We start from the raw sequence: 25,963 nt of genomic DNA, 5'->3' as shown, positions 1-25,963 counted from the left end.
TACGATCATATATTGTGTGAAATATTTAAAGTTATTTTTGGTTTATAATTAACTATTAAAAAATAAATTTATTTATTTATAAGAAAACTAATATATCTTTCACCATTTTATTTTCACCGAGAGCGGACGGTAAAACATTCGACGGCTGGAGAAACGATGGGAGGTCTCCAGTGGAGAACGGCGGCAGTTTTGGTAGTTTGATCGGTTCTTCGTCGAAGAGGTGGTTGTGAGAGTCATTGAAGTAGTAGTAGTAGATGTCGAGTACAGTGGCTGGCTCGATCCACTGAAGCGTACTCGGGAGGTGAAACTCACGCGCTACGGTAGAAGCCCAAGGGACGAGCACCGAGTAGATAACACCGGTGATTGGCTCTGCGGCGGCGTTTCCGTCAAGAATAGCCATGTTCTTTTGGAGAACGCAGCGGCAAACCAAAGCAAAATATAAAGAATTTAAAGTGACATGTCAACAAAGGATACGCTAACTGACGCTAGCAACAAATCAAGCCACGTTCGGGAGACGCTGCATTTTACAGCAGCGAAAGAAATACGGCAACGATAAGTAACGACTGTCGCCGGCGGGAAGTGTTTAATGACGCTGCACTTTTATTTCTCTATTACGCTTGTTAAATTTGGATGCTCGCGGCTGCGTCAGCATCCCCAAAAAGAACAAGGCTATTGACTTCGATGATATCGCCCAGGGTGTCCGAGCCCAGAGCTGTGCCTGACATTTTCCAGACTAGAAGCGAGAGAAAAAAATTGGCCCCATAACTTAATGTAAAAAATAACTTAAAACAATAACGTTAAACAATGTCAAAAACAATAGTTTCACAAAGAAAAAAAAACAATGTCAAAACAAGCATATATTAATACATCATTTTTGAAATATAGCTCTTCTTGCAGTTTTACTTGCAAACTCATCTATCAAGTATGTATAATTAAGTTCTTTGACCATAGCTCTTTCAATCGATAATATTGATAATCCATTCAATCTTTCTTGAGACATGCTCTCAATCATAGATATGACTTTATAAGCTTCAACTTTGAAAAACTTCTTTCTGCTGTAGCAACTGAAACTAGAATAGTCATCATTATACGGTATGTAATCCATGTGTTTGGGTAACATCTTTCCATCTTCTTTAGAAAATCTAATACCTCAACCTGTTTGTTGGAGATGGATCTTGATACTTCAACAAGGCCCATTAGGTAATGAACTAGGTCCATGTAAATGAGGCCACTAGAAAACCCTTGGCTTCATCCTTGTATAAATAAGGAGTCACCACCTACTTAACAAGGGATATTCTCCTCTTTTTAGATCTAGAACACTTCCTTGTGGAGATTTTATAGATTCTTAGATTCACTTTACTTCAAATCATTTTGTAATGCAATCTTTGATCAATAAAATCTCTTGGATGTTCTTTTCTCATTTGATTTCTATGATGATTTCTCCTAAGCCTCAAGAATCTATTTCTTAGATTTTTCATTGTTATGAATCCAACAAATACACAATTTTTGGATCAAACACTGTTTCTTTATTTCTTTTGGTATAACATTTCTTAGAAACTTCAACTCCATGAACAGATCATCATTTCCATCAATGTCAGAGTGCACACCATTCTTTAGATAAGCTTCTAGGTTGGCACAAGAAGTCATCAAACTATCATCTTTTGCAGATTTGAGTTTCTGGAAGTCAAACAAAAATCCAAAAGTCTTCTCATAATTTTGAAGTTGATCAAGCCGTGTCTCAAGGGAAACCAAACTTTGATCCACAATTTTGATGAAGTAATCAACCCTGAAATGGTCTTCTCCTGTTAACATTACGCTTTCTTCATCATTTTCAGGTTCTTCGTCATGATGTCGCTTTTTTCTGTTAGCACGTTTTGGTTTCACTGAAAAGCCATGATTAATCTTCATATCTATAGCGATCCATTCAGCTACTGTTTTTGCTTTCTGAAAGCCGATTTCTCTGTAGCTTTTTAGAAAAGAAACAAGTCCTTGCACATGAGAAATAGCAATCCCAATATCCATATCTTCTGACTGCAAAGTTTTGCTTACTTCATTCACAGCAAATTGAAGCTCATATCAAATGACCATTCCCAATAAGAACTCAAAATTTCCAATTCTATGAGTGTCACTCATTGCAAGAGACTCAGCATCGCTTCTTGTTTTTGGATTATCAATGTTATCTGCCAAATAAAATAAAGCTTCTCAAATCTGAGGCGCTTGATATCGTATCGCTTTCACACTGTTAACGCGACTCTCCCAGCGAGTTTATGATAATGGTTTCACTGTAATACCATTCACTGATATCTCTGAAAACTTCAGCATTGTTTGTTGAAGAAAACAAGCAATAAATGCGCTGAAGAATTCCAAAAAAATAAAACAACTGTCTCTGATGAGGAAGCTATGTCGGAAAGCGCTAGATTCAAACTATGACAACCACATGGTGTGTAAGCTGCTCTCGGATTAATTTCCAGCAACCTTTTCTGCACTCCTTTATGTTTTCCTTTCATGTTTGACCCATTGTCATAACCTTACCCTTTAATGTCATCAATACTCAAATCAAGATCAGCCAATACATCTTGAAAGGTGTTGAAAAGGCATTCTCCAGTTTTATCTTTAACCACCAAAAATGTCAAAAAAATTCTTCTATCTTTGGTGAGATCTCTGAAATATCCACACAACGAATAACTAAGGACATTTGCTCTCTATGACTGATATCAGGAGTACAATCAAGAATCACTGAAAAATACTTTGCACGCTGAATCTTCTTTATGATTATCTTTTTGATCTCATTCTCAAGCATTTCTATCAACTCATTATGGATTTTGTTACTGAGATAATGATAATGGGTCTCACCTTTCTCAATTCTTCTAACATGCTCTATCATTACCAAATCAAAATCAGCAATCACCTCAATCATTCCCAAAAAGTTTCCATTGCCATCTTGACCAATATGGTCTTTTACTCCACTAAATGCCATATTATTCTTAGCAAGTCCTTTTACCACAGCAATGATCCTCAACAACACATCTCTCCAATGTCTTTTCTCTTTTGCAGCCTCACTTCTAGCTCCATCCAACTAGTCATGCAAATGATATGCTTATGACTCTTTTCATGTTCTCTAAGCATCTTTGAAACATTTTTCCAGTCACTGTAACCAGTAGTTGCCAACTGATTACTATTTTTATCTCGTGTGAATAATTTACAGCAAAAACAAAAGATTTGATCTTTTATTTTAGAGTAAATTAACCAAGATCTATCTTGCATCTTTCCATTCACTATTTCTCTTGGCTATGATGAATGAGAAAAACATCGTCCAACTTTATCTTTAGGAAAACGGTAATCAGTTGGCAATCTTTTTGATGGACCCTTTTCAACTAGAAAATCTCTGGTGTTGTTGTCGATATTTTTCCAGTTTGCAGGATCACTAATATCCTCACATGAATGATACTCCTTTCCCTCTTCTTTGTCATCTACATCCTCATTCTCTTTCTCTTTTTCATTCTCATTCTCATCCTTATCCTCATTCTCACGTCCATCCTTACCTTCCATCTCTTTCTCGATCTCATTTTGAATCACATCTTCACTCCCATTCTCATCATCCTTCTTATTCATATTTTCATTCTCATCATCACACGCAATCTCAATATCAGTCTCAGCATCATTCTCATTCTCAATCACTTTCCCATCATCTCTTAGAACATCATCAGTATTGGGAGATTTAGTTATTTTGACAAACCTCAACATTGAATTTTCATGAGTTTTGATGAATGCATCTTGTTCTCTTTTTCTTTTTTTGCTTTGATGCACCAGTTTCTTCACTTTTAATGATTTGGGAGGCATATTTTAGTTCTGCAACTAAATTTGTTTTTTTAAATTACTAACATAAAGAAAAAACTGATGATCGAAAGATTAGAAACAAGATGACTCCATGTGGACTTTTAACAGCTTAATAACTAAACAAAAGTTTTACCAATGGCCAGTGGTTTGTAGATGATGTAGCCTGGCTGTAGGAGAAACAAAAGTCTTCGACAATCAATTAGGTTTTGATGATGATGACAAAAAAAGTTTTGATAACTATTTTTTTTCTTAGGAATTTTAATAGTTAACTAGATTTTGACCCGCTCGACCGAGCGGGTATTAATTTTCATTTTTATCTTTGTTTATATCAAATACTATATATGATTTAATATATGGGTACTACTATAACATTTTGAGAAATACAATGTGTTTAATTACACATTGTTTAATTGAGTAAGCTTTTTTGTCTTGCAAAACATCAACTGTATCATTTATACTTTTCACAACATGACCCGTATATCCGCATAAATGTATTTTAATCTTTTTAATTGATCAAAATTTTATGATACTGTATAAAAAATTGTTGTTTTTATTATTTAAAATATATGGCGATGGTACTATACATTTTATATTTTCAACATTTATCATATTGAACTTACATTGAAGTATTATTTATATGAAAATATATGTAACATAATATATGTAAGATAATATATTTATATATTATATAAATGATTCTTTTATGTGATTTTTATTTTTATTTATTACTAATAAATAATAAAAATATAACTACGTAAATTTAAAAACAATATTGTTCAACTATTTAAAGCTAAGTTTATTAATTATTTCCAAATACACACATAACCAATAAATAGGAACCAGACAATGAATACTATATGTTAGGTTTATTAATTATTGTTACCATATTTGTTTAATTAAAATTCGATTTTGGAAATGCATTAACTAAACACAAAATATAAAAAAATCCTAAAAGGTAAATTGATTAATAACTTCAGTGGCTTGCCATTGTAAATAATTGTGAAAACTAAGGGGTGAGTTATATTTGTACTATTCTTTTAATAGATTCGATATCGTAGTCTAAACACTAATATGATTATTAGCTCAATATTTAATTTTATTGATATTTATTGTGTGTTTATTGTAAAATAACAAACTAATTTTATAATTACATGGTAATTTCTAATAATAGAAGCTTTCAAAAACAAATTTCATTTAATTTAGATTTGGTTTTTTTTTAAAAGACATGTGCAAATCCTTTAAATTGGTTAATAATTTTTTTTTTTAAAACGTGGGATTGTCAATTTTAAATATTTTATTTTATAACTTAAAATTTCTATTTCAATTTTTATAATGTGTTTTGTAACATTGTTTAATATTTAGTTGGAAAAAAATATTTAATAGTTGTTTATATGTTTTAGATGATCAATATCTTAAACATGTTAATTTTGAGAAAATAATAGTATTTTTTTTTTGCAAACTTGAAATCCGACTTAAAACCCATGTACTAAACGTTTAAGATGAAAAAGATAATTTAGCATATTGGGCTCAATTACTATTAATCTGATGTTTTCATCAATATGGCCCAACAAAATTGAATACTTGTCTAAAAAACCGTTTACATATTAAAAATAGGAAAGCAAAAAAAAAAAAAAAAAAAGAATATTAGATAGGTCAGATTCGATCGCCCTTAAATATAGGAAGAGATATACGAATGATTTTGAAAAGGGAAAACATCATTGGTCGAGCAATTTGGGGTGAATAATTAAAGAAAAACTAAATAAGAAATGGTTAACCATAATAAATGATTAATAGTTTAGATTTAAAATAAACCTATTTTATTTATTCAGTGGCATAGATTGGTAAATTTTGAGGAAAACGAAGGGTTATTCTATTTTTGTACTTCTGTTTTAATAGATTAGATTATTGTTACCATATTTGTTTAATTAAAATTCGATTTTGGAAATGCATTAACTAAACACAAAATATAAAAAAATCCTAAAAGGTAAATTGATTAATAACTTCAGTGGCTTGCCATTGTAAATAATTGTGAAAACTAAGGGGTGAGTTATATTTGTACTATTCTTTTAATAGATTCGATATCGTAGTCTAAACACTAATATGATTATTAGCTCAATATTTAATTTTATTGATATTTATTGTGTGTTTATTGTAAAATAACAAACTAATTTTATAATTACATGGTAATTTCTAATAATATAAGCTTTCAAAAACACATTTCATTTAATTTAGATTTGATTTTTTTTAAAAGACATGTGCAAATCCTTTAAATTGGTTAATAATTTTTTTTTTAAAACGTGGGATTGTCAATTTTAAATATTTTATTTTATAACTTAAATTTCTATTTCAATTTTTATAATGTGTTTTGTAACATTGTTTAATATTTAGTTGGAAAAAAATATTTAATAGTTGTTTATATGTTTTAGATGATCAATATCTTAAACATGTTAATTTTGAGAAAATAATAGTATTTTTTTTTTGCAAACTTGAAATCCAACTTAAAACCCATGCACTAAACGTTTAAGATGAAAAAGATAATTTAGCATATTGGGCTCAATTACTATTAATCTGATGTTTTCATCATATGGCCCACCAAAATTGAATACTTGGTCTAAAAACCGTTTACATATTAAAAATAGGAAAGCAAAAAAAAAAAAAAAAGAATATTAGATAGGTCAGATTCGATCGCCCTTAAATATAGGAAGAGATATACAAATGATTTTGAAAAGGGAAAACATCATTGGTCGAGCAATTTGGGGTGAATAATTAAAGAAAAACTAAATAAGAAATGGTTAACCATAATAAATGATTAATAGTTTAGATTTAAAATAAACCTATTTTATTTATTCAGTGGCATAGATTGGTAAATTTTGAGGAAAACGAAGGGTTATTCTATTTTTGTACTTCTGTTTTAATAGATTAGATGTTGATCATTATCTTTATTTCCTTTTTAATTTGTTGTTACTATATTTTTTCTATAAGTAAAGGTAGTTTTCTCTTATTTTCATTTATACCGCATCTCGAACCCAGGGCGCTTAACAGATCGATTCAACCACTACTCACCTGAATCATATATGCTATCTAATCTTTCTGTAGATTTGGCCCCCAAATTTTTTTTTATCCTGCTCGGCCCTCAAGCAAAAATGCTTGATGGGCTTCTATCCAGGCACGACTCTGTCCGAACCACGGCGTTTGAACTTGGACATGTAGTTTTTCTGGTCCTCGAAGGACTTGGGACCTTCGTCGAATCCATCAGAGAATCAGGCGTAGGACAAGCCTTCGGTGGAAGGTGGCTCGCCCATATGACGGAGAGCTGAGATGGTGGTCGCGTATGTGATGGTTGCTTCGTGGTGGATGAGGCGGTTCGCTAATTTTAGGGCCGGGTTTATGTGACCTTGCGCTGGGAAAGTTACAATCAAGTAGTGAGGACGACGGCAACCATTGTTAACGGAGTTGGCCATTTTAGTGTATTATCGAGGATGTCGAAGTTTAAATGAACACACAGGAAGGCTTTTATAGATAACTAAAATATTCACACTCTACAAGTAAAAAGAAGGTATAAATAATATCTCAACCTTCACACCCACCAACCAGACCATTGTAACAGACCTAATTACTAATAACGGGAGATTACTTCAATACAAAACCTATCGACACTATTGTTAATTAAGATAAACCATGTTAAAGTATTCTCCAAAAACTGAAAGTAGTGCCGTTGTTTCGAGATCACTAAAATCTAAAACGCCTAATAAGCAGCGTTATTTTAATTCTCTTAGTATCACCTGTAGATGAGAAGAGTCTTTGTGATGATTATACTTTTAGCATGCGGAAGATCAAAATTTAACACCGAAATCAGCTGCTCATATCAGTACCAGGGTTAAAACAGTTGTGAAATAAATCTCCCATTAAAAACTGAAACTAGAGCCGTCCGTCTCTTTGAAACAAAATCTTGGTTGGTCTTTTCAGTTTTCCGCTATCTAAAAATAGGAGAGAGTTTAGTGTTCAAGGTGGAACACATACTCTGTCAAGCGTTGCAGCTTCGAAGAATCCACCTTTTGCTCTCTTTGAACCGCTTGCTTCTTCACAGTCACCATTTGAGATGCTGCATCCACTGTCCATCCTTTCTCCACAACATCTGTGCATATCCAACATACAAAAAAAAAATGCAATTATTAGATTTCTCATTCCGTAATACAGATGGTTGACACTAAGCTAAGACACTGCGACTTTTTCGAGTCTAGTTTCGTTATAAGAATGATCAAGTTGATAATCTGAAAAGTTATGAGGGCGAGGAAATAGCAGAAAGAAAGCTTACAAGTAGTGGCATCATCTTGTGTCATGCCTAGGAAAAGAGCCAAATCGCTGATGGTAATTGTCGAGTAGGCAGACAACAAGAGCTGAAACATCCTTTTTGTGTAAACATCTTCAACCAAAAACAGAAATTGTTAGACGCCACAAATTGAACAATCAATCAAGCAAGCTTAGTACTCTAGCTAAAAGTATTGGAAACACACAGGTACCTGAGAAAGCGGCAACCATATCTTTAGCATCTTGACTCCAATCAAAACCACGGATAGATTCATAGACACCAGCATAGTCACGTGTCCAGAGCTTCTGACCAATCCTCCAAGCAGCAGCAACTTCAGGCTTGCTCTCCTTCACACTCGTAGGTATTGTTTTCCATAAGAAACGTGCACTATCACTGCAATTATTTTTTTTTATCATTCCAGATTTAAACTACTTTAAATTTATTGGCGCAAACAAAATAATCAAAGAAGAAGAAATACTAATTTTAACAGACAGACCAATCGTCAACGAAGAAGTAAGCGAGGAGATGGATAGCGTAAGGCCAGTCTTCCTGGAATGAGATTCCTTCCGCAGAAACCTATTTTGATTATTTATACTCACGAAATCAACTCTTAAGATTAAAACCCTAGCGAACCCCCCCAGTAACATTGATTATAGCAGAGAGAAAAAAATTGGGAACCTGGAGCATGAGACTATCGCAGATGTCGGCGATTTTGTCAAAGGACTTGACGGCTAAAGCATCGGTAACAGGAGAGAGATCCATGACTACTGGTTTTCGTTTTACTATTGGAGCTTTGCCAAGATGACGATCCTTCTTTTCGATTTACATGTCTTTATTTAAAAAACCTTTTCAAAACGGTTTAGTTTAAACCGATCCTAACCCAATTTAAACCGTGTCAAAAAGTTGAACCAACTTTTCATCTTTCTGTCTTCTTTTGTAATTTAAAGCGTTTGATTCAGTTTTTTTTTTCTTTAATTAAATCATTTAGTTGCTTGTTTATATTGGGCCTTTGTAATTTGTTTTTCTTTGGGCTTTGGCCTTTTATAATATTAAAAACTTGATGGAAAAAAAAAAAAGCAGGAAGGAGACTGATTGACCTTGAAAATGTATAACGGGAGAACAACAACAGAGAACAAACACATCTTATAACTCAAAGAGAGGAGTTGCAACAAGCATACATACATACAATCATATTGGGATGGTTTCCCTTTTGAGATCAGAGCAATAATTATAGATCATCAAGTATTTCTGCACCCATCTCAGCCTCCTCCTGCCATATGCATTGACCTCATTTGCCGTTTGCACTTCACTCTCACTTAAAGAAGTCTTCTTTTCACCTTTTGCACTATGTCTAACAGATGTTTTTCTTTTGGTGTTCAGAATTTACAGGACAGGTTCGTCAGATACTATAGGTCAAAGAACAAACAGGTTGTGACGATCACATTCAGTAAAGAGTCCGATGCTTCAACTGAAGAAAATAAACTGTAGTACAAGACATCTTACGTTTTCTCCTGAAAATAGACTTGATTGTTATGAGCTTAGTAGTTTTGTTTGTCTGCTTACAATTGTAATACGTGATCAAATCTGGTTTTTAAGGAGAGAAATGTAGAAGCAAACAACAGGAGTATTCCAAAATGTAGTTCTCATGGAGGTAATGTAATAAGAAGGGGGTGTTCAACAAGTCACAAAACAAAACAACTAATTACAAGAATAAGAGCTTCACATGAAAGGAGTAAAGAGGAGATTGTTTCTAGCAATGCAGAGAGAGATGTTGCCAACTCTGCAGATTTCCTCAAGCTCCTCTCTAACACCGCAACCTAAGCTGATAGTTGACAAAAGCAACACCTGAGCATTAGTTACCAATAAATCTGTATACAAGCCCTATATGAACGAATATAAAATGTCATGGGACGCAATATTATATACCCTTCTATACTTCACAACTTTCTTTTGTTTCCTTGGGATGCTTCAGCAACCCTCTCACCAACAGTGCTACTGGATCCTGAGTTAGATGCATACCCTAAAGCAACTGAACCTGCAGGTATGTCTTCCTCTTTTGCTTTCTGCTTATTCATGCGACTATCTCTTGTGCTAGGGAAACTCCCTTTTACTTCAGCTCCCATCTTTGAAGAAGATGGTGATTCTAGTCCTTCCGTATGCTTTGCCGCAGACATATCAAAAGGCCTATGAAAGAGTAAATGAGCCACAGTTCTGTCTGTGGGATTGGTCACTGTTTCTGTGTCTAGCATCCCTGCATATCTGTATTAACAAAAATCAAGAGCTAGCTACGTAAACCACATTGATTTTGATGATGAAGTTTATCTAAAACGCAATCACCTAACAAAGAACTGTGACAGTACATGAAAAGAGTATTAATGCATATGATCCAGATGGTCCTTGCTGCATATATTGATTCACTCACATGATCTAACTACAAACCATATATATATATATACCATATTGATTAATATGCATAGATTTGCTTACCTATATCTGGATTTTTCTTTAGGAACAACCTCATTGTCATCCTGGCTAGTCTTATTACTGTGGGATGTATCACCAGCGTGATGCCTCTGACCTGCGCTATCAGCCAACCGGAATAAGCTATCCCTTATACAAGTCCTTGTTCCCATATCTAACTGCAGGTCAACACGGAGTATTAGTCACTCCCAACATAAAAACCTCCTATAAAGTATTGTAGGAATATAATTTCATCTTTTTGTAACATAACAAACCAACCAACCAACCATATGAGTACCTTTGCTACAACATCTTGAAGCCGATAAAGAACAAAGAATTCTGATGGATTATCAACAGCAGCAGCAAAGTTGGCAGGATCATCTAGTTCCAGAGATGAACTAGGATCAAAAGAAGGTATTGCAGTTAGCCCTTGAAGATTAGTTTTGTCAACAAGCTGGAGTGGATTGTCTTGACAACAGTTCTGAGTAATGGACTGATCTGCTACAGGAACCTGATGACGAAATTGCTGCTGTTGTCTCTGAATAGCAAGCATTGCCTGCATTTGCTGCCTGCGCCTAAGTTTTTCTAGCTTTTCCTGTGGCGTCATTGTTGAAGGTCGTGCGGAGGCAGCATCTGTTACCATGTTTACAGAGATAGCAGTAGCAGGGTTGTAGGAAGGATGCATCAGCTGATTCTTGTTGACATCAGGACGTTGGAAGGCTGAAACTACAGGCACAGCAGAATATGGATTACCAAAACCAGAAGTAGCCATGTATTGGTTTGGCATATGGGGATGGTATGATGTCCCAGACCCTTGAGTCTCACTCTGCAGATTAACACCCATCAAAGATGATCGTGACGGTGCCAAATGGTTTACAAATTTTCTCCTGGACAGAGTCCTCTGACCGTATGGATCTTGAAATGATCCTGCCTCACAAGTCCCCAACATTTCCGAAAACTTCATCATTTTGTTTTGTTGATATGGCTGAACAGAATGAAATAAGAATAAATGAAGCTGTAAAAACCACAATGCATAAGAATCTGAAGACAATCAAGCAGTCTGCTGTGCATAGTACCTGGTCGGAACCTGAGGATTGACTCTTATGTTCATGATATTGCTCAGATTTAGGGGTTACACGTACACGAGGCACACTTTGGGATGAGGGAGTATTGACCTTTCCAGTCAATGGAAATAACTGATTCTCTTGTTGCTCAAACTCAGTTCTAATATCCACTTGAGATTCCAAAATGGATGCTAACGGTTTAGATGGACTATTGGATACATCTTTAGAAGAAGACCATAACTCATCTGCACCATTGAGACTGCCATCACCAAATATAGGGACATCACTACTGCAAAATCACCACTTGTGAGGATACTGTGTTAGATAGAGAACCCATTAGCAGGTAATCCTGAGGATGAGAACAAGATATACCTGAACATTCGATCAAGATCATCAAAGCTACCAATGTTAGCCCATCCGAACTCATCAAAATCACCTTGCTGCTCTTTACTCTCATCAGTGCTATGAAAAATATCAGGGCCTTTCCCAAGTTCAGACGTTTTCTCTGGTAAAAACAGGGCGAGCACACACACACACACACACAACTTTAACATGATTAGATTTGAAAGAAACGTACCCAAGCAAAACATCACTGTTTTAAGAAACACACCACCTCTCGTTGGATCATATCCAGCTGGCTTAGTTAAGCATTTGGAAAGTTCAGTCTCACTCGAACCTAGTCCTGGATCAGCTTCTCTAGCATTTTGCCCTGAACTGCTCCCCAGCTTACTATCATGAAGGTCAGTTTTAGTCCCAGTTGTCTTCTGCTCAGCTGGCTTAACTGCCTTAGATTCTTCACCATGTTCCTTTTTGTTAAGCTGTTCACTTCTTACTTTAAATGGCACAATATGGTCGCCTGTCTCTCCGTCATCACCCCATATCATATTAGTAAGCTGAAAAAATAGGTTAAGGCCATAAACAATAAGGAATCAGACATGAGAGCAAAATTAAAGGAATAAATAACATATAAGAAGATGGGCTCTTTTTTTTCTCCAAAAAAAGATAGGCTCTTTAACACTTCACTGGGCTCTCTGCTCATCCTACTCTACCCTAAATCCAAACTACCTCAAAGTCAAAGCTCAGATCTTTATTAGTTTATATGAGCAATGGACTTGTAAAATTCCAAATTTTAGCAAAAAAAAAAAAATAATGGACTTGTAAAATTCAAATTCTTCGTCTTCAAAGCCTAAACCTTTTTCTTCTCTGTGGATTGGGAATACAAAGATACAGAGCCATGGAAGGTTTCATATCAATTCAGGGGAATTACAGGTTACATATCTATGTTTTCTTCCAGAGATTGAGAGAGAGAGAGAGAGAGAGAGAGAGAGAGAGAGAAGCATCAAAAGCATCAAAGAAGTAAAACAGTAAAGATTGAGACTTTTTACCTCTTCGTCGTCCCAATCAAACATGACTAGAGAAACAGAGTCCAATCACAGACCCTAAATCACTCTCCTCTCTGATTGCTTCACACATCGCCGACTCCACCACGATAGAAAGGAAAAAAAAACCACAAAAGAAAAGAAAAAAGTCGCTTAACGTAATTCTCAAGAGTTACAAACCGACGAAAATTAAATTAAATAAAAATTAAACTGAAAAGAAGTAATATTTCAAAAACCTGGATTCAGAATCCTTCATGCTATCATCTGGATAATGAGAAAAGAAAAGGAGAGTTTACAGAAAATAAGGTTCGGCGAAGAGTGGGGCCCATTTAGGAAGTCTCACGTGCCTAACGAGTGGCGGAGAGAGAATGGACGGGGTAAGGATGCCACGTCAGACTAGAGTGCGTATCTAAACATGTGGCTGAGAGAGAGAGTCAGAATAACTACGACTCGTTTCGACTCCACAGCTCACCCACCTCTCATTTTGACTTTCACTTGGTCTATTTTATTTTCCCGTTTCATAAAAGAGAAAATAAGAGACACACAAAAATATATTATCTACTTTTATATTTTTATCTAGCTATTTAAATAATATATTTTTCTTTAGTTAGTAAATAAATAATTTCGGAGCTTTTATTTGAAAGGCTGGAACCAAGGTTAGAATTTTAGATTTGGTGGGGTATAAGTTAATATAGACCACAAGTTTTGGTTTTCCCTTATTAACATTCACTAGATCGTTTTCCGCGCTACGCGCGGATAATTGCTATTATATAGTCTGACTAATTTTGTTGTGAATATCAAATATTATAGAATTTTCGGTGTATATTAACTATTTAATGTGTAGGCTATTGTATAGGAAAAGAGATATGCTATGGCTTTTGTTATATGATATCACATATAGGTTTTCTTCGACGCATTTTTTACAATTAACTTTTTTATCGTTTAGTTGGATGAAAATATAAAATTTGAATTCAGAATACATAAACTGTTCTCAAAATGTAGGGAAGTCATTCTTAATTATGTTTTCTTGATTATAATCTTATGAGCTGTAGATTGGAACTTAAATATGTTAGCTCTAACTCATATATCGAACTTTACTGTTATTTTTCTTTTAAAGTCTTTGATGTTTTTATTGTTGTGTGGAAGTAAAACTGTGTGGTTGATAATGAAGCGAATAATAGTTTTCATGCAAATAAGAGTTATTAATCAGTATGTACCAGATTTTAAGTTTGATTTTTTTTTAAAAATATTTTAAGGATATACTTTTCACCATGACAACTTTGTATCTTTGATTACTTATGATTTGCAGCTCACTAAACATAAATTCTTAATTGTCCCATATTGTAAGATCGACAATTAGTGTCAACACTAAATTAGTGTTATGTCAAAAGAGAATAAGCTAAGAGCTTAAGAAACAACCTATTTTGCATAAGTTCTAAGCTTACTTATTAGAAAGCAATCAAAAGATTTTAAAGTCAGAACAATTAGTTTGAGATTGAAGCATTGAGTAGCTATTAAAAATTATTTATGCATCAAATTTGACTATAAAAATTGCTACAAATGTTTTTGACCAAAGAAAATTGCTACAAATGCAAAAAGATTTCCAGAATTGTTTTAGAGACTATTGTAGTGATCCCTAGTTATGAGCTATCACCATATTACTACTTGTATTTTATTTAGGCAGATACACTTACAAAATTTAATATGTTTTGAATATCAGTTTCATAATCCAAATTAAAACAAAGTAAATAATTCTTTTTTCTTACTTTCTATAATATTCTAGCTAATTACTATATTTTAAACTTGAATTTTTTATTAAATCTTAAATATCCTTTCAGAATGATACAAACCAAAGAATAGGTAAATTTCAAAGAATTACTAAATGTAGTATTTACGATGAGGGAAAAAATTATGTCTGCCAATGTTAGTTGGACTCTTATTGTAAAAAAATTGACCAAAATACTCTTATGTGAGATTTGTTCGAAAAAATCTTTTATTTTTATTTTTTTAGGAAAACTCACATTTATATTTATGTAAATTGACTAAACTATACAATCTGAAGTTTTATTTATTTACTTTTTTAAAAAAAATCTATTAATATACCCATTAGCTTACTATAAAAAAATAAAACACAAACCAAACTAATCCAATTATTATTTTTAAACACCACCCAAAATAAACAAAAGGATGAAACAAAGCATAGTCTTTAATAAACACCAAGATTTTAAATCAAAAAGTAAATATAATAATTTATATAATGTATTTAGAATTTAAAATTTTATTATTTATTTAGAATTATTGCTTTTACATTTTCAGAATTAACAAAAAGAAAGAAACAAAGATTTCTAGATTTATCTTCTATGTTATTGTAAATAGCAAGATTTCCTAAATAAACAAAAAAGGAAGAAACAAAGCATAGTTTAATAAACACCAAAATTATTCAAATGCTGAAAAACAAAGTCTGAAACAGAAACAAAGTCTGAAACAAAGAAAACAAAGCATAGAGTTTGTTGAAACTGAGAACAAAAACCAGTACTAAAAATCTATCAGCCACTTTTGGCACGCTTGGTCTCTCCGGACTCAATCCCAACAGAGCTCCTCTTCACAGACCCAGCTGCAACTTCATTCCTTTCATCAGTAGGTTCCTCATCCACGTTCTCCTCTATGTTGCCTTCAAGTGCTGGAACATCAGGTGGGAGAACCTTGGTGACAGTCAAAGATTGGGTCTTGCCATCGAGGTTGTGTTTTGATAACTTAATAACAAACGTGCGAGTCTGTCCAATGGCACCAATCAGAGCTTGTGGCACTGGGACCACGTGATCTTCCTTTACGCTGTCATTGGCCTGATATAAATTGAAACACTTGTAAGAACAATCTAAAAACTGTATGATGAAGAAGTTTGTAATTACCTCAAAGTAGCTCTCAACCAATTCCGAGGCTTTCTTCCCAATCAAATCACTCCCAGCATCACCAAGAAGCACAAAGCTTGCGTGGTCATTGTTGTCATAGACAGTGAGCTTCGTGAGATACCTGTGACAGAGTGACATTAACAACAGATGCTTAGAGTATATCTTACACACAAAACTATAAGTAAAAATCTTACTTTGGAACACCGGCAATCTCAGTCTTCCCACACTTCTTACACATAAGCGTGGTAGGCCCTTTGGTTGCTTTGGTCTTGCACTCACCACAAGCAATATAATACCATGCAGAACCACGCACGACATCATCAATAGTGGCTCTACACTCGAACCATGCAACCTGCGAATTGCACCAGGGTTGAAAATAAATATCTAAAGCTGGCACAGTGTATATGTAAAAGCATGAGATATTATACCTTTGCCTCTTTCTGCTTCATGTAAGAGAACAGCTCCCCTATAGTAGCTGTCTCAGCCTTGGTAACAATTTCAGCATTAACTCTATTAGCAACCTCAGTGTTCGATTCAAACCTGAGAAAATGTTCAAAAAACAAAGATAAGTAATTCGGTGGATTGAAGTAGATGTTCCAAATGAACAAATGATCACATACCAAGCCAGATATTCCCTGGTAGGTTGAACATCCATATCAAAAAACACACGTGAGGATGATAGAGACGACATAGTTAAGGCACCTGCAATATAACCAATTATTCCACACCAAACAAAAATAAATTATCAAACAATGAGGCTATAAAATTGTCTTATTTAACACCTACTTTGTCTAAAACATGTTTCCCATGCAGATTACTAACATAGTATAAACCATAACGAAATTTAGGTAATACTAACCTCCAAAACGTTTTGGATTCACAGTTGTCACCAGAATAACAGTTGGAGGTTTTCCAAGCGCTTTAAACTTCTCACAGAAGTCTGTAGCGGCCTTGTCCCATATGTAGAGCTTCATCACAGGGCCACTGCATCAAGGCAGAATCGTGTGATAAGCAAAAAATGATAGTATAGAGCATACATAGTAAGGAGAACTTACTCATGTGTCTGAACATGAACCAAAATGTGCCGCGAAGAAGCTATCTCCACTTCATCAAGCACAAGACTTTCATTCGGAATCTGCTCATTCACCAATTTAAGGTGACCAATATAATCTACAAAAAAAAAAAAAATCAGGACTTAACCAATCTACATTCTAAACAACCGTGAGCTATCTGATTAAACCTAAACATCTATTACTGAAACATAACATCATCTATACAAAGCCAGTGCGAAACCATAAATATGAGAGAGCTCACCATATAGATCCCCTCCGAGGTCACAGGCCGCTTCAAACTCTTCATATCCATGGAAACGGAATCGATCTTCAGGAAACACTGACGAACTGTCTTTGAGTTCAGAGAGAACAGAGTTCCATGAAAAAGCAATGGTCACGTCCTGATCGGCAACCCGATACCCCTCCTTGCTCTTAGCACCATAAAATTTGTTGAGTCTGTAAGTGGAACCGGGGATCATGTGTCGCAAGTAGGTGTCAATCCTTCCTGGTGGGATGAATCCCTTCATCGCAGTACCCTGTTCATAAACGCCAAGCAACGATTGTTAGTGTATGATGTAGAGCAAGTAAGACCAAAAACTAAAAGAAAATATTTCGTAACAAACCTCTCCGTCAATCAGAAGCATCTCCAGACCAATAAGTGTCTTAGTCAGTGCCTTTCTGGCCTCCCAAAAGTGGATGAGACGAAACCTTAACTCCCCTTCATGTGGTCCAAACGTCACTTCTCTGAAGAAAACAACTGCATCGGTCTTGGCGGAGGCGACATCAGAGCAGACAACGGTCTTTCCGTTTCGTTTCTTTGAGAAAGCATCACCGGAGACAGCTGTAGCTGAAGAATCACCGCCGGAGATAGCTTTAGCCGAAGAGTCACCGGACTGGCCAATACGTTTCATCGGTTCGGCAGAGGAGACACCGTCATTTCCTTGTGGTTTCTTGGAGAGAAGATCGCCGGAATCGGAGATTTTGATGCTGGAATTCATCGTTTGAGAGGATACTATTGTGTGTAAGATATTTTAGGAAAAGAATGGTGTTATATAGGAGATTAGAGAGAGGGATGCGAAAGGAATCCATTAATGGAGATTTCATTGCGCAAAGTCGAACTGATAAAACGTATGAAGTGGAAACGACGGAATGGAGATGGGGATCGTCCTCTGCGCGAGAGAGAAGAAGATGGAGATCGTGTAGTTGCTATCTGATTAGGGTTTGGTCAACATGCTTATGGGCCATAAACAAAGAGAAAGCCCAATTCATATGACATATCTGAACGACATCGCATTAACGGACGACGTCATTGGTCGATTTAATATGCTTACGTGGACGCTCTCTCCGCTCAGGATATTTGCCTTTTAGTTAGTGTTTGATTTACGAAAATTTGTTTATATACAGTTTACTTTTTCCTGTTTTCATGATAGAGAGAATTTGTAAAATATAACAAACCTGAGAAAAATAGGAGATTATACATTTATTCTAATAATTTAGAATCTACATTATTAAAAATTCGCTTTTGAAACTCCAGGGAACGTCCACATCAACGGAACAAACTTTTTCCAAAAGATGCCACGTGGCAATACTATTGAAAATAAAAATAAAATAAAAAGTAAATTTATGATATAATGAAAAATATATAATAAGTAAATCTATAGTATAAGAAATAGAAATATTACATTAAACATCTATCCTAAATATTATCATTTGATATAAAATAAAAAAAATAGAATAAGTAAATATACAATAGAAGAAAAAATAAAAATAAGTAAATATAAAATTAAGAAATTAAAAAAATAAATTAAACATCTATCTGATAAATATAAAGTAAAATAAATATTAAGTAAATATACAATATAAGAAATAAAAATATTATATTAAACATTTATCGTAAAATTAGAATAAGTAAATATACAATATAAAAAAACAAATAATAAGTAAATATATAATATAAAAATAGAAATATTATATTAAACATTTAACATAATTTTATTATTTGATATAAAAGCAAAAAAAAAATAGAATAATTGAATATAAAATATAAGAAAAATAAGTAAATATACATTATAAGAAATAGAAAAACTAAATTAAACATCTATCTGAAACATGTATAGTGGCAATACTATTGAAAATAAAAATAAATAAAAAGTAAATTTATGATATAATGAAAAATATATAATAAGTAAATCTATAGTATAAGAAATAGAAATATTACATTAAACATCTATCCTAAATATTATCATTTGATATAAAATCAAAAAAATAGAATAAGTAAATATACAATAGAAGAAAAAATAAAAATAAGTAAATATAAAATTAAGAAATTAAAAAAATAAATTAAACATCTATCTGATAAATATAAAGTAAAATAAATATTAAGTAAATATACAATATAAGAAATAAAAATATTATATTAAACATTTATCGTAAAATTAGAATAAGTAAATATAAAAAAAAAAAAAAAATAATAAGTAAATATACAATATAAAAATAGAAATATTATATTAAACATTTAACATAATTTTATTATTTGATATAAAAGCAAAAAAAAATAGAATAATTGAATATACAATATAAGAAAAAATAAGTAAATATACATTATAAGAAATAGAAAAACTAAATTAAACATCTATCTGAAACATGTATAGTAAAATAAATAAAAGTAAATATAAATCTATACTAATAAAAGTAGTTTTTTGAGGCTTTAAAGAGTGTCCACATCAGCGAAACAAACTTCTCCCGAAAGATGCTACGTGCGAGTTTGTTTTTATAATCTTAAATTTTTTATTTAAATATGTTAAAGCGAGTTTGTTTTAATAATCTTAAATTTTTTATTTAAATATGTTAAAAATAAAATATAAACATTTTTATATGAAATATTATTCAAAGTATGATTTCTTATTTGCCTATTTAAGTTTTTACACAATTATATTCTTTACATAGCTATTATTTTATATTTTTTTTGTTTGTAATACACAATTTCAAAATTTAATGAGTAAATAGATTTGTTAATTTCTTTTGATTGAAAACGCTTTTGAGACTCCAGGGAGCGTCCACATCATCGAAACAAACTTCTTCCGAAAGATGCCACGTGGCAATACTATTGAAAATAAAAATAAAATAAAAAGTAAATTTATGATATAATGAAAATATATAATAAGTAAATCTACAGTATAAGAAATAGAAATATTACATTAAACATCTATCCTAAATATTATCATTTGATATAAAATCAAAAAATAGAATAAGTAAATATACAATAGAAGAAAAAAATAAAATAAGTAAATATAAAATTAAGAAATAAAAAAAATAAATTAAACATCTATCTGAAAAATATAAAGTAAAATAAATATTAAGTAAATATACAATATAAGAAATAAAATATTATATTAAACATTTATCGTAAAATTAGAATAAGTAAATATACAATATAAAAAAAATAAGTAAATATACAATATAAAAATAGAAATATTATATTAAACATTTAACATAGTTTTATTATTTGATATAAAAGGAAAAAAATAGAATAATTGAATATACAATATAAGAAAAATAAGTAAATATACATTATAAGAAATAGAAAAACTAAATTAAACATCTATCTGAAACATGTATAGTAAAATAAATAAAGTAAATATAAATCTATACTAATAAAAGTAGCTTTTTGAGGCTCTAGAGAGTGTCTACATCAGCGAAACAAACTTCTCCCGAAAGATGCTACGCGCGAGTTTGTTTTAATAATCTTAATTTTTTTATTTAAATATATTAAAAATAAAATATAAACATTTTTATATGAAACAGTATTCAAAGTATGGTTCTTATTTGCCTATTTAAGTTTTTACACAATTATATTCTTTACATAGCTATTATTTTATATTTTTTTGTTTGTAATACACAATTTCAAAATTTAATGAGTAAATAGATTTGTTAATTTATTTTGATTGAAAAATATCAGTTTAAAATTCTTAAATACTATATTTCTACAATATGTGTTTCACACAAGTGAATTATTCTTATACATATGTGGTTCTTTTAAAATAAATGTTTTATAAGTCAAAGAATAAATTGGGTCTGTAGAAAGAAAGAAAAAAATTGAAACCAGCCATTGTTTTAAAATTGTTTAAAAACCATGTAAAACCTATTATAACTTTAGATAATAATTTATATTCTATACAACTACTTAAAATCTATACTAAATTTCATGTTAAATTTCTTCTATTTTTATAGTCTTGAAATTTTGATATTAATTATATTACTATATTATAATATATATAATATTTTATGCTTTAACATACTTAGAACACAATGTTTTATTAATTTCTTTGACGTTCTTTACCAATAATTAGCAATGTATGTTATGTTAATTTTTAAATAAACTCCCCTATATTTGTTTATATTATTTGATATTGATTTGCTTTTTATTTTTAAAATAAATATGTTATTCTGTAAATCTTGGTATTTTTAAATTCTGTGTGTAAATTTTTAATATTATGTAGTGTCAACTGTGTTTCAAAAAAAAAATTTGTGTTTCAAAAAAAAAAGTAGTGTCAACTTTTAAAATAAGTGTGTTCTAAATTCTTATAATTTAAACTCTTGAAGTTTAAAATTTTAAAGATCTTTTAGTTAGTTTTATATTAAGTTTCCAAAAAGTGTTATATATGTCAAGTTAATTCTTTGTAATCAGTTTAAAAGTTTATATTAATTTATATGAAATTTTATTTTATTTTAAACAATTGGTTTTTGGAAATTTTTGACATTTTATTTTATCTCATTTCATAAAAGATTCTATCAAATCCAATGTGGTCATCATCATTCGAGAAAACCATTACTGAAATCAAAGTCAATCGTCTTCCTAACCTCACAGTCAGTGCAACATAGGTAGACCTAGGCAAGTCCTAGGTGGAGCAAGTGCCACGAGAAATGTTTTTTCCATTAGTTGCATTGAAAATCAAAGATCTTAAATTCCTTATAATCTTCAATGCCTCCATACACCTTTGGTTAAACTTTGTTATTTTATCAAGTCTACCCATATCGTGAAATTTGCTAAATCCACCCCTTGGTACAATGGATCCAGTCCAAGATCAACCGATCTTATAATTTCTCAAAAAGTGTCAAGATTCACCACTCATCTGTTCTCACATCCATTGCCTTTAATTGGCACACTTAGTCGAGGTTTAACTACTTATAGGCTTCTCCCGACAGCTTTCTCTTCAGCTCTTCGGCTTGTTTGTTGTTAAGCAAATATAGTAATATTGTGATTTATTATATTATCTCTGTGTAACAAAGTCATTATGTTTCACTTGTATTTGATGTTTCTTTTACCAAAATAGGAGAAAATATCTTAGCCGCTTCAATTTTTTATATAGACACATTATTTTTTTGTTTCGTTTCTCTCTTACTTGAATTATAATAAGAGCAATCTATTCAAAGAGATCATATACATATATATAAATTTACAACATGCCATTGAAGTTAACTAATTGGAAATTTTGTTGAAACCCTTAGTTTTACTTTTTAGCCTAGTTTTTGATTTTTATCATTTAGTTTTACATTACTAAAAGTCTTCACTGCAATTTATTAGTTTTATATTATTGAAATTATTGACTATAATTTATTTTTAGCAATTTTCATTCAATTGCCTATGTCACAAGAGAAAATTCAAAATGTTAATTTTGTTGAACACGTTGAAAATAATAAAACGTTTTTGAGTAGGGGTTTAACTAAATCATGGTATCGATCAACCCAATATAGACAACTTTTTTGGAAATATTGATTTTTGAAAATAGTAAAATAAATGATGATTTGTCATATTTTGAGCTGGATTTTAAATCATATGTGTGTTCACTTCCTATAGTTTCGATTAAAAACTTTCGTATTTTATTTTAAAAGGTTAATTTTCCAAAATTAAAACCATATATATTCAAAAAACATATTGTTGGTTTATGTTATTTAAATGTAATTCAAAATTATAAGTGATTTAAATTACTAGAGATTTAAATTTTACAAAATTTTGTATTTTAAGAACATATTTTCAGTTTCTGAAAAAATCATATATATTAATTGATGTATATTGAATTTTTTTTTATTAGTAACTGTATTTTTATGGATTTCTATTTTATTTTTTTTTAAAATATATATTTGAATTTTTATTCGAAATAATAAACTAAAATAATGATTTAGCATATTATAATTGGTTGTTTTAAATCATATGTTCAATGGCTTATAGCCTCAACATATTATAAGAAGAATTTTTTTCTGTTAATGTTTCAATTCTAATTTTCATTTTCCATTTTAATATAATAATACCATTTAAAGCAAGTTGTCAAATGTTAATACTTATTTTATTCATTCAAGTTATATATATATAGTATTAATTTCGTTTCATTTATATATTGGAGATATTAATTTTTTTTAAAAAAAATCTATTTTCTACTTTGACTATTTTAACATTAATTTCTATTTTATTTTGGTATAAAATGTATTTTATACCGAAATATTTTTTGGTATAAATTATGGCAACAAAGGTATAATTTAAAAGAAAATATTTTTGGTATAAAATATTTTTGTTTTAATAATCTTAATTTTTTTTTATTTTAATATGTTAAAAAGAAAATATAAACATTTTTATATGAAATATTATTCAAAGTATGATTTCTTATTTGTCTATTTAAGTTGTTACACAATTATGTTACACAATTATATTCTTTACATAGCTAATATTTTTATATTTTTTGTTTGTATATTTAAATGTATAACTCTATCGATAATAGTATATATATTTTTTATTAATCAAATTTGAAATAATTATATAGACTGTTTCGATGGGTCTTAATTACTACTACACTGTTATAAATATTTTTACTATAATTTTTATTAATTTTCTATTTTAAATGTCATAAAAGACTTCATATGCATAATTTATAACTTTTCTTTGCAATTACAAAATAATTAAAAAAATAAAGTACGACTATTATACGAAAAGCGATTCTCAGCTACATGAATAATGCATCACTACATTGCCAAAACCATCGACATGAACTATATGACTACATGACCACATCTCAAAACTATCATGTGTTATGTTGCTAACACCATCAAAATCTATCTAATAGCTAAAAAGTTTTGTTTGATTTGAAACCCGACAATTTCTAATAAGGTTTTAACATATTATCACATGCATTCTGTTGTAAAAATCACTTTTGAATTATTTATTTTTCTTTCGATCTCTTGTATGTTTGTTATAGACTTATAGTCTATTTCTAATAGTTTAGTTGACAAACTTCTTACCAAATCTTGATAGATTTCAAATATGAAACATTTTTTACTATTGGAAGGATGTTTATGGTGTAAGCAACATAACACTTCAAGGAAGTTGTCATGTGAATCATATACTTTATTTTGTTTTAGATACATTACTTTTTCCTAGCTGTGCATCCATGAAGTCGCATATAGTTTATATAGCTCATAATCAGTTTTCTATTATTATATATTTATCGTGTGCATAAATGTATTTGTATTTGAAATAATATAATTTTATTTCGTCTAAATACATATTTGATAGTATAATATTTAGAATTTGATTTTAATCATATTTATTTTGATGAAATTAAGATAATATTAAATTGGTTTTGTTAGATATAAGAAAAGGAAATAAATATAGATTTTTAATTAAAATAAGAATTTATAATATTAGTTATATTTTCTACTTGATCTGGTCATAATATAAATTATTGCCGGAAGTATGATGGTTTATTAGTTCACATATTTTTTTCTTATTGTTTGAAGTTTGTCGGAATTTCATTGTTTTCAATTTATTCATTAATATTCTTATATAATAAAATTGATTAATGTATAGTGATTTTTCATATCTTTCTTATCAGTTGTTGCAGAGATTATAGTCTAATGTTATACTATTAAAATATTAATAAAATTTTATAATTATTTGGTTTAGAATTTTTGTTTTTGAATATACTTTATTAATTTTTTCTTCAAATATATTTTGGTAAAACTCGTGCGAAATCATTTTAAAATTATATGTTACGTTGATCACAGTAATAAAGTTTCCATAAACATAGATTGTTTTCAATTTTATTTCTAATTACATCAAAGAAGTATAAATAGTCACCATGTACGTGTTTTATTGTTAATGAGTTATAATTTTTAGATTATCTAAATTTTTAGAATTGTTTTATTAAATCTTATCTGGTTAGTTTAATGAAGATTTAGATTATAATTTTCTACGAACATTTATTTGAAACATAATATATAGTTTTTTTCAAAATTTAATTGTTGATGAGTAAATTAAATTTATATCATTGATTGAGAAAATGTAATTTAAAATCACATGAGTAACCAGCATGTGTCTTACACATGGGGATTACTTTCACCATCATTTATTTTTAATAAAACTTTATACTTATTATTGTAAGTCAAAAAATGAAAATAGCTACATTTAAAAGGACCAAAATTAATAAATTTAATGCTAATTTAACATATTTTGATATTCTAAATTATATGTGACTATATTTTAATAACATATAGCCTCTATCCTAAAATGTCTTTGTAATTTGGTTTTCTTGTGTTTTAGATTAATTATAAATATAACTAATTTATTAGACGTAATACTTTAAACTCTTTATTTTCATCTTTGTTATATATATATATATTATTTTTTTTTTTTCAACCATTTTTGTATGAGATCATTTTAATTTTATTTATTATATGTAACCTAGAATTTGTCGGTAATATATATATATATAAGAAGTCATCGTGTGGTATATTTTATTGTTAATGACAGTATCTATATAAGATGATAGTGTTGATTACAGATTCAAAATTTAATGAGTAAATAGATTTGTTAATTTCTTTTGATTGAAAAAATCAGTTTAAAATTCTTAATAATATTTTACAATAGTGTTTCACACAAGTGAATTATATTACATGTGATTCT

At 30.5% G+C, this 25,963-nt stretch overlaps 3 protein-coding genes and 1 pseudogene across 6 annotated transcripts; all 4 read right to left on the bottom strand.

Annotated features, from left to right (window-relative positions):
- Positions 1-868: 868 nt before the first annotated feature.
- Positions 869-3,744, bottom strand: LOC108815617 (uncharacterized; annotated as a pseudogene).
- A 3,878-nt stretch (positions 3,745-7,622) lies between these two features.
- LOC108815935 (COP9 signalosome complex subunit 8) lies at positions 7,623-8,979 on the bottom strand. Its single transcript, XM_018588476.2, has 5 exons — positions 8,825-8,979; positions 8,643-8,722; positions 8,358-8,539; positions 8,153-8,260; positions 7,623-7,972 (listed from the first exon to the last, which is right to left on the bottom strand). Exons 1-5 carry the CDS (start codon positions 8,906-8,908, stop codon positions 7,833-7,835), a joined length of 594 nt encoding a protein of 197 aa, XP_018443978.1. The 5' UTR covers positions 8,909-8,979; the 3' UTR covers positions 7,623-7,832.
- A 738-nt stretch (positions 8,980-9,717) lies between these two features.
- LOC108817835 (protein LNK2) lies at positions 9,718-13,346 on the bottom strand. 4 transcript variants are annotated; one of them, XM_018590649.2, is made up of 8 exons: positions 13,286-13,346; positions 13,056-13,149; positions 12,043-12,563; positions 11,683-11,959; positions 10,905-11,591; positions 10,634-10,785; positions 10,073-10,405; positions 9,718-9,968 (listed from the first exon to the last, which is right to left on the bottom strand). In XM_018590649.2, the coding sequence occupies exons 2-7, from the start codon at positions 13,077-13,079 to the stop codon at positions 10,084-10,086; spliced, it is 1,983 nt and encodes a 660-aa protein (XP_018446151.1). In that variant the 5' UTR covers positions 13,080-13,149; positions 13,286-13,346; the 3' UTR covers positions 9,718-9,968; positions 10,073-10,083. The 4 variants fall into 4 exon arrangements, with proteins under 4 accessions (XP_018446151.1, XP_056846615.1, XP_056846616.1 ...); XM_056990635.1 differs by lacking the exon at positions 13,286-13,346 and having other exon boundaries at positions 12,043-12,175; positions 12,281-12,563; positions 13,056-13,226; XM_056990636.1 differs by lacking the exon at positions 13,286-13,346 and having other exon boundaries at positions 12,043-12,175; positions 12,284-12,563; positions 13,056-13,225.
- Positions 13,347-15,458: 2,112 nt separating this feature from the next.
- Positions 15,459-18,366, bottom strand: LOC108815616 (uncharacterized). Its single transcript, XM_056991406.1, has 9 exons — positions 17,634-18,366; positions 17,273-17,546; positions 17,014-17,128; positions 16,818-16,942; positions 16,579-16,660; positions 16,387-16,498; positions 16,153-16,310; positions 15,959-16,079; positions 15,459-15,892 (listed from the first exon to the last, which is right to left on the bottom strand). The coding sequence occupies exons 1-9, from the start codon at positions 18,006-18,008 to the stop codon at positions 15,596-15,598; spliced, it is 1,659 nt and encodes a 552-aa protein (XP_056847386.1). The 5' UTR covers positions 18,009-18,366; the 3' UTR covers positions 15,459-15,595.
- Positions 18,367-25,963: the final 7,597 nt, after the last annotated feature.

Source organism: Raphanus sativus, chromosome 7 (genome assembly GCF_000801105.2).
Source record: "Raphanus sativus cultivar WK10039 chromosome 7, ASM80110v3, whole genome shotgun sequence".
Classification (NCBI taxonomy): domain Eukaryota; kingdom Viridiplantae; phylum Streptophyta; class Magnoliopsida; order Brassicales; family Brassicaceae; genus Raphanus; species Raphanus sativus.
The sequence above is the reverse complement of the archived record's forward strand: the minus strand, read 5'-3'. Positions and strand labels throughout refer to the sequence as shown.

Bases quoted from the DNA above. Each gene is read 5' to 3' on its own strand.
- LOC108815935 (XM_018588476.2), bottom strand. From the start codon at position 8,908: ATGGATCTCTCTCCTGTTACCGATGCTTTAGCCGTCAAGTCCTTTGAC. The intron at 8,261-8,357 runs GTACCTGTGTGT...TTTTGGTTGAAG, and splicing joins TATGGTTGCCGCTTTCTCAG to ATGTTTACACAAAAAGGATG. The intron at 7,973-8,152 runs GTAAGCTTTCTT...GGATATGCACAG, and splicing joins ACAAGATGATGCCACTACTT to ATGTTGTGGAGAAAGGATGG.
- LOC108815616 (XM_056991406.1), bottom strand. From the start codon at position 18,008: ATGAATTCCAGCATCAAAATCTCCGATTCCGGCGATCTTCTCTCCAAG. The intron at 17,129-17,272 runs GTGAGCTCTCTC...TTTTTTTTGTAG, and splicing joins CCTCGGAGGGGATCTATATG to ATTATATTGGTCACCTTAAA. The intron at 15,893-15,958 runs GTAATTACAAAC...AATTTATATCAG, and splicing joins TGGTTGAGAGCTACTTTGAG to GCCAATGACAGCGTAAAGGA.
- LOC108817835 (XM_018590649.2), bottom strand. From the start codon at position 13,079: ATGTTTGATTGGGACGACGAAGAG. The intron at 12,564-13,055 runs GTAAAAAGTCTC...CTATTTTTTCAG, and splicing joins TTGATTGGGACGACGAAGAG to CTTACTAATATGATATGGGG. The intron at 10,786-10,904 runs GTACTCATATGG...GTTGACCTGCAG, and splicing joins TTCAAGATGTTGTAGCAAAG to TTAGATATGGGAACAAGGAC.